At 30.9% G+C, this 13,875-nt stretch overlaps 1 protein-coding gene and 1 long non-coding RNA gene across 6 annotated transcripts in view; one reads left to right on the top strand and one right to left on the bottom strand.

Moving 5' to 3' along the window:
* The window catches only part of RPRD1A (regulation of nuclear pre-mRNA domain containing 1A), a 107,947-nt gene that overhangs the window by 56,680 nt on the left and 37,392 nt on the right, over nucleotides 1-13,875 (bottom strand). For 3 of the 5 annotated variants that reach the window (XR_007949257.1, XM_051969762.1, XM_051969760.1), the window contains exon 6: nucleotides 13,670-13,845. Coding sequence is in view for 4 of the 5 variants with exons in the window: in XM_051969762.1 (XP_051825722.1) it covers nucleotides 13,670-13,845 (176 nt within the window). In the remaining variant the exon portion in view is untranslated. Of the gene's footprint in view, nucleotides 1-12,100; nucleotides 12,199-13,669; nucleotides 13,846-13,875 lie in introns of those variants that run through there. The other 2 variants (XM_051969763.1, XM_051969764.1) reach the window with 2 other exon arrangements.
* Nucleotides 4,084-13,791, top strand: LOC127543567 (uncharacterized). Its single transcript, XR_007949258.1, has 3 exons — nucleotides 4,084-4,205; nucleotides 10,740-10,799; nucleotides 13,697-13,791. It is a non-coding gene; the product is annotated as an uncharacterized LOC127543567 (long non-coding RNA).

Below are 13,875 nucleotides of genomic sequence, written 5' to 3'. Positions count from 1 at the left end.
CTTCTCCATGAGTCAGGCAAAAAATATTCATTTCTATTGTAATGTCACACCTAATACACAAAAAATAATTTGCTCATCAATAAATAAAACCTAGCTTAATATAATCTTGGACAAAACTAAAATTTAAATCAGTAACTTCACAAAGTGTTATAGGGGTAAGGTAAAGTCACTATCCAATAGTCTGTTCTTATGCTGTGCTGGATTTATAAAATAGAAATCTGATAAGTGGCAGGCTAATATGAACAGTAAATAAACAAACTTCTATCAAATTAAAGAACTGTAAAGAATTTAAAAGTTATATTTCAAATATATATTGCTACAATCATTAAAACAGCAATTTTAACAAATTTGGTAGCTAGTATGTACAAAAGATTATCTTTTTATAATCCCTCCCAAAAAAAGTAAAAGGAATATCTCAAACCAGAACCAACAGATTCATCTCAATTTTAAAATCTGCTCTGTAGCACATATACATATAACGTAGTTTTGAAAATTACTGAGAATTTAGCTATAAACACATCATCTTGGCCATCCTGGCTTTCCAAGTGCATGATAAACATGAACAAAAAGATCTCCATGAAAATAATAGTATTTAGTACTCAAAAATCTGTTGCTGTGATTGAAAGAGCAGAATTTATGAAGAAAGTCACTAGCAAGATTTCCAAAAACAAGTTACAACATACACTGATATTTTGTGATTCTAATAAAAAAGTGGGTACCAGAAGAAGAAAGAAAAACCTGAACTGCAGCTGACAACTTTGGAAAACCCTGGAGGATAAATTATCAAATTAAAATGAAAGAGAAACCAGAAAATAGTGAAATGGATGGAAAAAGCCATGAATGATTGCTACCAAAATAAGAATTATTAAGATATCATTAGTAACTGGACCATAAAACTCCCCTCATTATTACTACAATTTTCAAGAATGACATACATCGCAAGAGTGGCCATACCAAAAATAAAGATAAATTAATAGGCTTTCACAAATACTATTCTGTGATGTTAACCTATCATTAATGGTTACTTACCTGATTAACTAAAAAACACAGAAATTCACACATCACTAACCGTGAGATACAGATCAAAAGAATCTGAGGTTTTACCTCAGACTCTGCAAATTGGCAAAAATTAAGGACATTAAATCCAGAACATTTCAGAATCCTAATCTTAAGGAACAATAACTCAAATTACACCAATTAATCACAAAACAAGGCAGATGAATTCCTATTTTCTAGATTATAATAGAGCTCGGTGAACAACCTAAGTATGGAACAATCAGTACATGTACCTAGATGGACCCTATAAATGGACAATGAGTATGGGACATAACCGAACAAAAGAAAAGTGCCTTTTCAAATAGTACAATTCTTTTAACTATGTAATGATCATACGTAATCATATTAAAATGCAGCAAGTCAAGTAATTCCAGTCTCCAAATTAATGAACTCAAAGATCACCAAAAGGGCACTGGAGATCTGTACTACGGGTATGACAAACATTATAAATGAGAAATTATGAGTAAAAATTTATATGTTCCACTGATATTTGAACTGTATAGAGAATGCAAAGGCTTGAGTACAATGGGTGAACCACCAACAGTGGATTTACATGAGCAAATGGACAAATCACAGAAGATATAGGCAGGTATAAAGAGTGAATAATCACTGGAGGAAAAGCTCACATTGATGAAATCACCAATTGTCAGACTGATACGATCCAAGTGCAACACTAGTACCCAGTACAATATTCAATAACCAAAGAAAGCCTCCTGGTATTGAACAATTCATAGAAGACATCAACAAGAATCACAGAGTAAAAAGAACTGCACAGAAGCTAGTTTCTACATCAGTAGAGTACCCATACTACTGAAATAATGGATCTAGGAAACAACAAAATGTCAGTAATTGGTCCTTTACAATTAAATCTCTCATCCATGAAAGGAAATGGCTACACTTATATATTTGGTACCTACAAGAATGTATCTTAATTGTGTATAAATTTGCATAAATTACTAAAATAAGCTTTGAACAAAGGCTGAGAAAATACTTATATTAAACCTTGAGGATAAAATATATAGAATTACTATCCATTTCAAGAATCAAAAAATTGACATTAAAACATTAAAATATAAACAAAAGTCACACTTCAGAATTTTACCTGATGTATTAATTGTAATCCTACTCTTCTACAACTTTATTTTCCTTAGAAAAAGTTTTCAAATTATTTTTTTCCATGTATGATATTTTATCTCCTCTTTTTATAGGAAAAAAAGGTTCTCCCACTTCCCCTCTACCTCTTAGAACTTATTTCCTCTTAAAATTAAGATTAAATGCCTACTTCAGGGGTCTTATCTGATTTCCAATTGTCACTGATCTTCCACCTCACTAATTCATGAGTGTATATATTTATTTGTGAACATCTTGCATCCTCCTGCCCAAGAAACAAGTTAACTCCCTGATTACAGAATTATCTCACTTTTGTATTTATATTTCTGGAGTCTAGAACAGTGAACACTGCCACAGGAGACATTTAAATAGTTATAAGCTGATCTATAATTTCTTATCTAGGATATGATTTAACAAGGTTCCTTTAATAGAATTTGTGTAATGATATCTAAAGTTTATCTTCATGTAGAAAAAAAGCCTTTATCTAAAACTGCAACTATAGATATTTTCAGTCTGCAGAAAAGAGAAAAACATAATGAGAGCAAAACAAAACTATAATTTCTAAATATTTTCTAAGAATAACATGAAGATGCCAAATAGAAAATTAAATAAGAACCATAAACACTGGGGTAAGCTTTTAGAAGCTGTACATTCTTAAAAACAAAACTTGCAAAATTATTCACACCCCCGGAGAGTACCATCAAATACTACATAATCCAAATCCTTTAAAAAACCGTTTTGGAATTTGGCTATAATATGCCTAGAAATTTTTGGTTTTGGATCTCTTTCAGAAGATGATTGGTAGATTCTTTGAATTTCTACTTTATCCTCTGGTTCTAGAATATCAGAGCAGTTCTTCTTGACAGTTTCTTCTGACATGATATCTAAGCTATTTTTTTAATCAGGTAGTCCAATAATTCTTTCCTAGATCATTTATAAAACTTCAAAGTGAACAAGAGAAAACAGTGGTAGTGTTAACATAAAAGAAAAACCTTGGTTTTCTCAAGTCAATAACTTAAGACTACCTATCTTTTAAAAGTCTTCAGTTTTCTATGGAAAAAAAAAAGTAATTTCAAAAATACAAGAAATCAAAATTTAGGGCTAAACAAGCAGCAAATTGCACACAAATAAGTCTGAGTTAGCAACAGAGGAGGGTAGATCCAAGATAACAGAATAAAGACAAAGACTCAAAGAATTCTCCCCAAACCCCTCCCCCCTTCAAATACCTGAGTCAGAACCCACAAAAAAGAAGAGTAAAACAATTTAAACCCAGGACTATTTGGAAGGTAGGCAACAAAGATGTATCACCCTAGAGTGAGAACAGAATACATTCCCCTGCAGGACATGCCAGCACAGCCCCAGCAGACTCAGTGGGAGCAGTGGCTGTTAGCTGAACTTTCAGACTACACTTATTCCAGTCCCAGTAAGCCAGCAGGAGATCCTGGGAGCCCTGAGTCAGCAGCAGCAAGAACAACTTCTGAAGGTCCCAGGGCAAAGATATTCACAGTCACAGGGATCTCTTTGCAAATAGTGAAGCATGACTTTACTGCTTTGTCACAGTTCTGGGTGACAACCCAGTACAAAAAGCATTAGCATACCAGATTTCACAACCAGTGAAGCCAGTCATAGGGCAAAAATGAGTGTTTGTGGCCACTCACAGAACAGAGCACAAGCCAAGAGAATAGAAAACACAGTTCTATATAGATCATGCCAAATTGAGGGCACTGAAAATTTACAGGTCCCTAGTAGTTTGCCTGGAAACCACTACACAAAATCCTTGAAGTTGAGAGGAGGTTACCCTCTATCTTGGAAGCAGAATTACTTTAATAAAGTTAAGTCAGGAACTAGGTTAGAAAAAAGACCAAACAATAGAAAAAGAATCTGATCATAGAAAGTTACTATGGTGACAAGGAAAATCAAAACACACATCCAGAAGATAAAGTTAAAGCTCCTACATCCAAAGCTTCCAAGAAAAATATCAGACCATAAAAGAGTTTCAAAAAATTTTTGAAAATTTAAGAGAGATAGAAGAAAAACTGGTAAGAAAAATAAGTGATAAAATTATGAAGAACAGGTCAACAGCTTAATAAAAGGACACAAGAAAATAAACATTAAAAAAAAAAAAACAGACTAGATCAAATGGTAAAGGAGGCACAAAAAGCCAATGAGGAGAATACCTTAAAAAACAGAATTGGCCAAGTTGGGAAAAAGGTTGAGAGAGAGAAAACCTAATGAAGAAAATAATTACTTCAAAATTACAACTGAGCAATGCAAGCTATTTCTTATAAGAAATTAAATAAAGCGAAACTAAAAGAATGAAAAAATGGAATATAGTGTGAAATAGAAAAACAACTGACCTGGAAAATAGATCTAGGAAAGATCATTTTTAAATTACTGAACAACATGAAAGCCATGACCAAAAAAGCTTAGACATCATCTTAGAAGTTATCAAAGAAAACAGCCCTGATATTCTAGAAACAGAGGATAAAGTAGAAATTCAAAGAATCCACCAAAGAGATAAAATGAAAACTCCCAGGGATGTTATAGCCAAATTCCAGAACTCTCAGTTTAGGTAGAAACTATTAAAAGCAGCCAGAAATAAACAAGTCAAGTATGGTGGAATCACAGTGACGCAAGATTTAGCAGTTCCTACATTAAAGGATCAGAGGGTTTAGAATATATTTTGGAGGGGAAATGAGCTAGGATTTCAACCAAGAATCATCTGCCAAGAAAAAACTGAGTATAATCCTTTAAGAGGAAAAATGAACATTCAATGAAAAAGGATTTTTTTTCAATCTTCGTGATGAAAAGACTACAGTTGAATAGAAAGTTTGATTTTCAAATACAAGACTCTAGAAAAACATAAAGGTAAACAGGAAAGGGAAATTGTAATTTAAATAAGGTTAAACTATTTACATTGCTACATGGGAGAATACCTGTAATTCATAAGAATTTTCACATTATTAGGGCAGCAAGAAGTATTTATAAAAGGGAATAAGTGTTAGTTGAATATGAAAGGATGAGATCTAAAAAATCTTAATTCTATTTTTTTATTTAACATCCTTTCATATTGAGAGGAAAGAGGAATGTACTGGAAGAAGGGAAAAGGAGAGCTGGAATACGCTAAGTTACTAGACATAAAAGAGGCCAAAAAAAGACTGTATAATGGAGGGGAAGAAGCAGGAGGTAAGAAGGAATGATTCAATCTTACTCTCATCAGAACTGGTTCACAGAGAGAATATTGGGTATATAAATCTACCTTACTCTTCAGAATAGCAGAAGTGGAGGGATGTATATGATAAAAGGGCAGGCAGATTGGGGAAGGGGATAGTAAGAAGCAAAATACTTTTGAAAAGGGTTAGAGTGAAGAAAGAATAAAATAAACGGGAAAAAACAGCACAAATAAATGTGAAAAAGATTTTTAAGCATATTTCTCTGATAAAGATCTCATTTCTCAAACATAGAGAAAATTGAGTCAAATTTGTAAAAATAAGAGCTATTCCCCAATTAATAAATGACCAACAGAATTTTCAGATGAAGTAATTATAGATACCTAAGGGCAAGTGAAAATAAATGCTCTCATTATTGATTAGAAAAATGCAAATTAAAACAATTCTGAGGTACTACCACACACTTATTAGATTGCCTAATAGGACAGAAAAGAAAAATGACAACTGTTAGAGAAGATGTAAATTGATACAATGCACTGCTGATGTCAGACTTTTGAACTTATTCAATCATTTTGTAGAGCAATTCTAGGCTATATCACTATACATACCCTTTGACTTAGCAATAGCACTACTAGTCTATATCCCAAAAGAGATACAAAAAAAAAAATGCAAAGGACCTACATGTACCAAAAATATCTATAGATGCTCTTTTCTGTTGGTATAAAATTGGAAATTGAAGGGATATTCAATTGGAGAATGATTGAATTGTAATATGATTATGACAGAATACTATTGTGCTATAAGAAATGAGCAGAATGCTCTGAGAAATCTAGAAAGATGTCCATGAGCTGAGGCAAAGTGAAATATATTGCATACAAAATGATAGCTATAATATGATTAGCTGTGAATAACAATTTTTCTCAGGAATACTATGATCCAAGACAACTCTTATGATGAAAAATGCTATCCATATCCTCAGAACTCATGATATATGAATGCAGATTGAAGCATACTTCCTTTTTTAAATTTTATTTTTCTTAGTTGTTTTTAAATCTTATACTGAACTGCTTGCACAATGAGGGAGATGGAAGGGAGAAAGGTAACAAATACTGAACTCAAAGTTTTAAAAATAAATGTTACAAATTGTCTTTATATGAAACTAGGAAAAAATAAAATATTAAACAATTTTATTGCCACCTGTTACCTGAATATTAAGAACATATTCTATATCCTTAAACTATTAATAAAGAATATTATTCAATGTCATAGTTAGTCTAGATCAGATCCTTGAGTATTCAACTAGATACTTCCTGTCCAAGTTGGTCCCCCACTACTCTTTTTTGGGTCCTACTATTGAAACAGTTTTGGATCTACCACTAGTACAATAACTTGGCTTATATTTTTTTTGTATTAAGACAGAACTTTGGGCAACATTTACATTTAATGGGCATGATGTTAAAGATAAGTCAGCAAAGGGGATTAAGTTATACTGACAATATATTTAAGAATTTTAAAAATATTTAATATCTGTCACACATGATGCCATTTTAAAATTATGATATTCCTGTTGATATGGCAAAAGCCATTTTAATAAAATTACATTTGTAAGGACTTGGGTTAATATTTCTTAAATGATGTCACCCTGAAATGTTCTTAGAATTGATTTCTTAGAATAGAATGTTAAGTTACTATTAAACTGACTGAAATAATTAGCATAATCTTATAATTCCACTGGAATATGTGCATTCCCTTAACTGCTAGATGCACATATATTCTTCCTCAAGTTAATGGAATCATTAAAACAAAAAGATTAATAATAAATTTAATCATATGATTAAAATCTCAACAACTTGAAAAAATGTATTTTCATCAATTTAGTAAATAACCAATCATTTTTCTTTTGTAATTAAAAAACCGATTCCCCAAAGATAAACATTCCATATGCATGTATAGTGTACCTCCTGAAGAATCATGTATATGTTATGTTGTAAAGACATGATACTAAAGTTCTCTCAACTATATGTAGTGAGAAAAAATTGTCTTCTTTACTCATGATGTTGTTTTTATAAAAATTCAACTATAGAAGTGGTAGGAAAAACAAGCAAACCTAGACACACCTGACCAATGTTTTTATTAAACAATCTAATGTGAACAACAAAAATTTCATAAAAAACTTTTTAATAACTTGGGAGACAAGAAGACAATGTGGCAGTAATGTCCTTCCCCCTTTTTTCTAAACACATGCATGTGCACCCACACATAGGCAAATGTACATGTGCACATGTGCATGTGTGCACAAACCCACCACTTCTACAAAGGCATCTAGAAAATGCACCAGGATCAAATCCTTACAAGGGAATTTTTTTTTTTTAAAGAAAAAAATGAGTCACTTTTTCTGCCCATAACAATATATGGAGCCACAGAGTTGTGCAAATATCAGAGAAACGATTTGGCCAAGGGCATGCTGTGGAGGTCATCTTCCCAGAGGAAGGGGCACTAGGGCAAGAGTCCCAGATCCAGCACAGAGGGATTTATGCATGGTGCAGGAACAAGTAAGCAAATACTGCATTAGGAATTGTGCTATGTGCTTTTACAAATATTACCTTAGCTTGACATGAAAGATACAAAACCTTGCCCAAGAAACAAAATCTGAAAATTAAAATGACCCAAACAGAAAGTAATTATTCCAGCAAACAAGAACTAATTTGAAAGTCAAAAGAATGAAAATGTAAGTAAAGTATCAGATTGCACAATACAAGGACCTTGGAAAATAAATCAAGTTGAAAAACTTGATTCTTAATCACTGAATGACCAAAAAAAAAAAAAAAAATTAAAATTTTAAAGAAATAAAAAAAATTTGACATTTTAAAACTGACTACATCTCATAGAACCAGAAGATAATATGGTTATCACTTATTTTAAGAAAATTCAAAATAAATTTTGATCTTCCAGATCAAAGAAAAAAAATATTCAAGAAAGAATGAATTCCATATATTCAAAACAAATTTTCAGGAACATCTTAGCCAAAATCCAGGACTTCCAGATCAAAGAAAAAAAAAAATACTTCAAGAAAGAATGAATTCAAGTACCAAAAAGCTACCATCAGGATCACTTTTAGAAGCAACAGAGAATTTAAAGTGGTGCAGATAACTTATCACAATATAATCATACACTGAGGAAACTCGACTTTTAATGAAACAGGAATTCCAAACACTCCTGATTAAAAAGATGAAAACTACATACAAACTCTATGCAAAAAACATACAAACAAAAAACATGAGTAAAGAGAAACAAAAAGGCAAATGTGAAGGAGTCATAAGGAGTAAGAAAAAAAACTTTCATTCAAAAAAAAAAAGAGATGATTTTCATATCCCCTCAGAACACTGTTAACAGAATAGTCTAATTATAGACAAGGCTTGAGAGTAGTCTGTTCTGTCTGAGCTTAAGGATAGAAAGAGAAGGGAAATCTATCATGGAGTAGAAGGGAAAGGAAAGAAGCTAATTTTAGCTCTTTAAGGTGGCAAAGAATGGGAAACTATGAGGGAGAGGAATCAATTGAAGAATGGTGGAATAAATTATGGTAAATGATGGCATATAAACATGATGGAAAACCACTATTATAATACCACTGTCCCATAAGAAATGACAAATAGTTTCAGAAAAAATCAGTATGAACTGATGCAGAATAAAATCCGTAAGACTAGAACAATTCATAAAATTATAATTTTATGGTTAAATCAAAGAATTTCAAAGTATGGAATAAGACATTTTTTTTAAATGTTGAATTTAGAAATTTAATTATTCATGTTGTAATAGTTTTGTTTTTCTTTTTCAATGGGGATACAAAAGAAAAGGTGGATTTTTAATGGAAGATTGTTTTTTACATAATTTTTTTAAAAAGAAAAAATCTGAAAAAGAAATCATAGCTATTCAATAATATGTTAAATTTGGGGCATATTTTACGAACAGGAATCTAAAGAATATGGGCAAGGCCACTCTTGTAGAAAGAGCATTGTAAACAAATTAAAAGATAATCTGGGTTTAAACTTTATTTACTTATACAACTTTTTAAGTTGTAGGGCCTACAGCAAATCACTTAATTTCTCTGGGCTTGTTTCCTCATCTGAAATTTCTAAATCCTTTAAGAGAAAAACAATACTGTCTATGATTTTCTTAATCAGTCTCCATCCTAGGAATCAAACAATACAGTCTCTAAATATATTTAAGGAACTGTTAGGTAGTGACTACCTATAGCTCAATTAATCAAATGCTGGACCTCAAGAAAGGAAGATAAAGCGTTTGAATGCTGCAATGCTTATCAAGCCCCTCAAATTATTTGAACCTATTTAGTCATCTATAAAACAAAGAGCATTGTGCTAACAGGCCTCCATGAGCTCTTCCAATTCTCAATTTATAATTCTATGCTGCCGAGATCACAAAAACTGAAGAAATGAAGAAAAGCAACGTAATTTTTCCCTTTTGAACCCAAGTCAGCCAATTTCTGAGATCAATTCTCAACTGATCCATAAACTGTTCTTATTAAAATTAAAAATTACCAAATATAGGTATGAAAAAAAGCATTCTCCACGCTCTTTGTAATAGTAAACTTTTCCACATTTACAATTTTTCAAAACTGCACTAAAACATTAACAGATCAAAGTTTGTTGTATTTTTAAACTCTATTTTTAAATGTCCATTATAAAAATCTTGGACAGATTTTTAAATTTGTTGAAGATCATAAAATGGATGAATAACCACTTTTAATCAAGTGGCCATTTTTCCTGATAAGTCAAATTGCAAATAAATCAAAACAAAAACTCCCACCATAAAATGAGAACTATATTTTTGCTTAATTTATTAAAATTTGTGGCACATTTTGACCAGTTAACAGTTTGTGTACAATTCTAATATTAAATTTTGAATGAACTAAAATTATAAGCATATACTTGGATAAACAAAACCTAGAAATAAGCAGTGAGAATTAGAAACTCAATTATGTCTTTTGACTAAGTGACCTTAGTAATGTAGGTCATTGCCTAAGAATGTAACTGATGACCCAAAAAAAAAAAAAAAAAAACCTCAAAATACTCAAATAAAGCATGTGTCCGATGGTTGTAAAAGAGTTCAACAAAATGTGAAATAACAATGTAGTAGCCCATTACTATATTAAGAGTAACCAATAAAGAACTACAGAAAAAGCTATATGGTATGTGAACAGAAGTAGAATCAGAAAAAAGGTATATTATTAAAAATTAATATATGAATTAAAAAAGGAAGATATTATAAAGGGGAACACAAAAAACAAGTTGTTTCCTTAAATATATTTTATGTCAATATTTCTGTTTTACAGCTTTTAGTTTTTAAATTATATGCCAAAGATTAAATTTATATTTTAATTTTAAGCCATAAATAGATGAGTAGAAGAACCAGAAGATTCGTGATGTGAGGCATCTAGAAGTACAGGTAGGTGACAATTCAAAATGACTCCAAAAGACAGATTCAGATTTCTTTCTATGTCCTGACTCTTTAACATTGGAACTACAAGACTTGCTCTCTTCGCTAAATAACTAATAAATTATAGTTACTAACTATGCATGTTTTAAATGCATACTTTACTTTTTACCATTTTATTTATTTTGAAAAATTACATGTACATAAAAGGACAGCCCAAATCAGGGGCGTTTTTTAGACAAAGTTTTTATATTTTTTTAATGCAGTTTCTTAAATGTTTGTATTTAAAATAATTGAAGTGGACTTTTCCTTTTAAAAAGTTTTCATATGCATGACATGTCTTTCTTTCAGTAATTACTACCACCACCAGCCCTTTTTAAAATAGAGCAGAAAATTAAATTTTCCTCAGGCGAAAAAAGTAAAATAAAGCACTTAAAATTTCAAAACTGTTTCAAAAATTCAAAAAGTAATTTTAAAATTCCCTGCTTATTAACTTCCTAAAGTGAAATTGATCCCAAAAAAAAAAAAAAAAAAGCTGATACATTTTTTAACAGAAACAAAAAAAATTTTGAACTAGATTTATGTCTAATACTTTAAGTACTAATTTTGAACTTTTATATAACAATTCTACTATTAGAAACATCTGTACTTAATTAATAACCTGATAATATTTTTTTTTTTAAATGGTGGCAACTGGCTGGTAAATTTTAGGAAATTTTTTTTAATTTTCTTTCACAATAAAGAGTTTTTATGCTAGTTTTTCGGAGAAATTTAAAATGCTACAATTTGATATCAAATTTTCAGATATCTAATATAATTAAAACATTTTAAAATTATACTTCTTAGACTGAATAAGCACAAGGAAGCAGACTGAAGTTTCTCTTGAGTTTTAAGATACTGGGGGAAAACTACAGAAGTACTAAAATTTTAATGTTTCTATAAAGTTTAAACAAAAATAAATCTTCAAATAATTAATGTCTAATTAATTTTTAAACTATTTTCATCCAAAAAAGACAAAAAACAAAAAACCAAACCACCCTGTTTTCAATAGTTATAATACAAAGTTTGAGGGGAAAAATGTTTTTTTTTCTAACATGACCAATTAAAATTTTAAGTTAGGAAAGCCAATGCTAATAAAGTGAACTAATGTGTTGAAGAAACTCCCTTATGTTGCCAATAATAAAATCCATCATGGGACATAATTAGTTACTGTGGAAAGAATAAAGAATGAGACAGTGGTATAAGGGAAAAGAGAAAAAATTCAAAATGTCTTCTTCCTTTTTTTTTTTTTTTTAAAAACATGAGACAATACAGGATTTTGAGTTTGATATTTATTTTTAGCAGGATGGGTGTGCTAATGGATGACGACATCATTAGAAGATACGCCCTTGTCCAACACCTGCAACAGAAGCTAGATAGAAGTTAAAGAAACCATACTTAAAGTTAAAAGCTGTGTATGACACTACTTACCCCTCAATTCTGTTAATAAGAAAATAAGCAAGAGCAAAATTAGCTTTTGGTTTAAATCATATTATCAACAGCCACTAAATTAATCATCAGATTTATCATTTTTTCAAATATCCTAATTCTAACTATAATACAGGTTAGGTAACGTTTTTAAAGGAGTTGTATTAAATACCACAACTCCTTTATTTTAGGTGTGATGGATAGGAAGTTTCAGGAGAGAGCTGCTACTAAATGAATGGTGACTGAGGGAAAGTCAAAGGGCAAATATAGACTTATATAATTTTATCAGTCTAGAGTTAGCTAGTATATACAGAGCTGGTATGGTATAGTCATTGATAACACTGACATAAATGAGCTATGAGCACAATGCTCCTAAGATATATAATGAGCATTAGTAGAGAGGTCAAATGAGACCAGGAATAAAGCAATAAATAGCATCTATCTGGTATTTAAATTTCTAATTTTCATTGCTTGTGTCTTGAATGTGGAATTTTTAAATCATGTATGCATGCTGCTCTGAAGGCTAGAAAATAGACAGGAATGTAGAGAGTTGAATGGGTACTATGATTCTTTTTTTCAGATCCTATTTGAGAGAGACTGGTAAATTAATTATGCCAATTAGCATAATCTTTGCTTCTAATCTGAATGATGACAAGTGGGAAAGTTGCCACCTCTTACTGTCACCAAAGCCGGAAAACTTAGATAGTTATTCTCACTGGCAATTGGAGAAGATAAACAACAATAACTGGCCCTCATCTGACACTTCAGGAAGTGTCAAGAGAAATTACAAAGTTTATAGTAACTGCTCCTAAATCTAGAATGTAGATAGGGAATAAAACCTTATTAATATTAAACTATGCAATTGCTATAGTAGAAAACATTTTACTTTAAGCCCAATCAGTAAGATTACAGATCATGTCCAAAATTTCCTCTTCCCATCCTGAAGAGTTCTGATTATGTAAACTAAGTCAAATTGTAAAATCATAATAAAATTCATGGCTCGTAAATTACCTTCATTTTTAAATCAACTACATAAGAGGCCACCACTTGATAAAGGCAATATTTTAAAATTACTACTATTAAACATTCACATTAGTCCTATCTTTGTACTAATTTTTGTTCCAGAAGAGAAAAGAGGATGATCTTATTTTATTTTTATTAATTATTTTATTAATACATGGTCTTCCATATAGCTCTGAAAAAGTCAATAAAATGTTTAATCTAAGTTTTTGATTATTCCTTTAGCTAACTAGCTTGGATCAAATAGAGAGAACCCAACTGGTAGAGGAAAGAAACAAATTTAGGGCATGGCCTGTAACATTTATATACAATAAAAATAAAAACTTAAATAAGGAAAAACCCATGAAGCAAATATATTAATTTATATACTTCCAAATAATTAAAGAGTTACGCACTTCCAGCTTATGTTCTTTCTCTGCAAGGGCTTCTTTTTGACAACGAAGAAAATCTGATAACATTCGAGTAAGTTGCTTCCTATCATCTATTTCTGCTGCCAATCGACCATTGTAATCCGCCAACAGCATGCATGCATCATCTACCATCTTAGAAAGCTGTTCTCCTGATTCTTTATCTAAGATGCAAGAAAAGGTAATGGAACAAG

This window comes from Antechinus flavipes, chromosome 1, assembly GCF_016432865.1.
Source record: "Antechinus flavipes isolate AdamAnt ecotype Samford, QLD, Australia chromosome 1, AdamAnt_v2, whole genome shotgun sequence".
Lineage (NCBI taxonomy): Eukaryota > Metazoa > Chordata > Mammalia > Dasyuromorphia > Dasyuridae > Antechinus > Antechinus flavipes.
The sequence above is the reverse complement of the archived record's forward strand: the minus strand, read 5'-3'. Positions and strand labels throughout refer to the sequence as shown.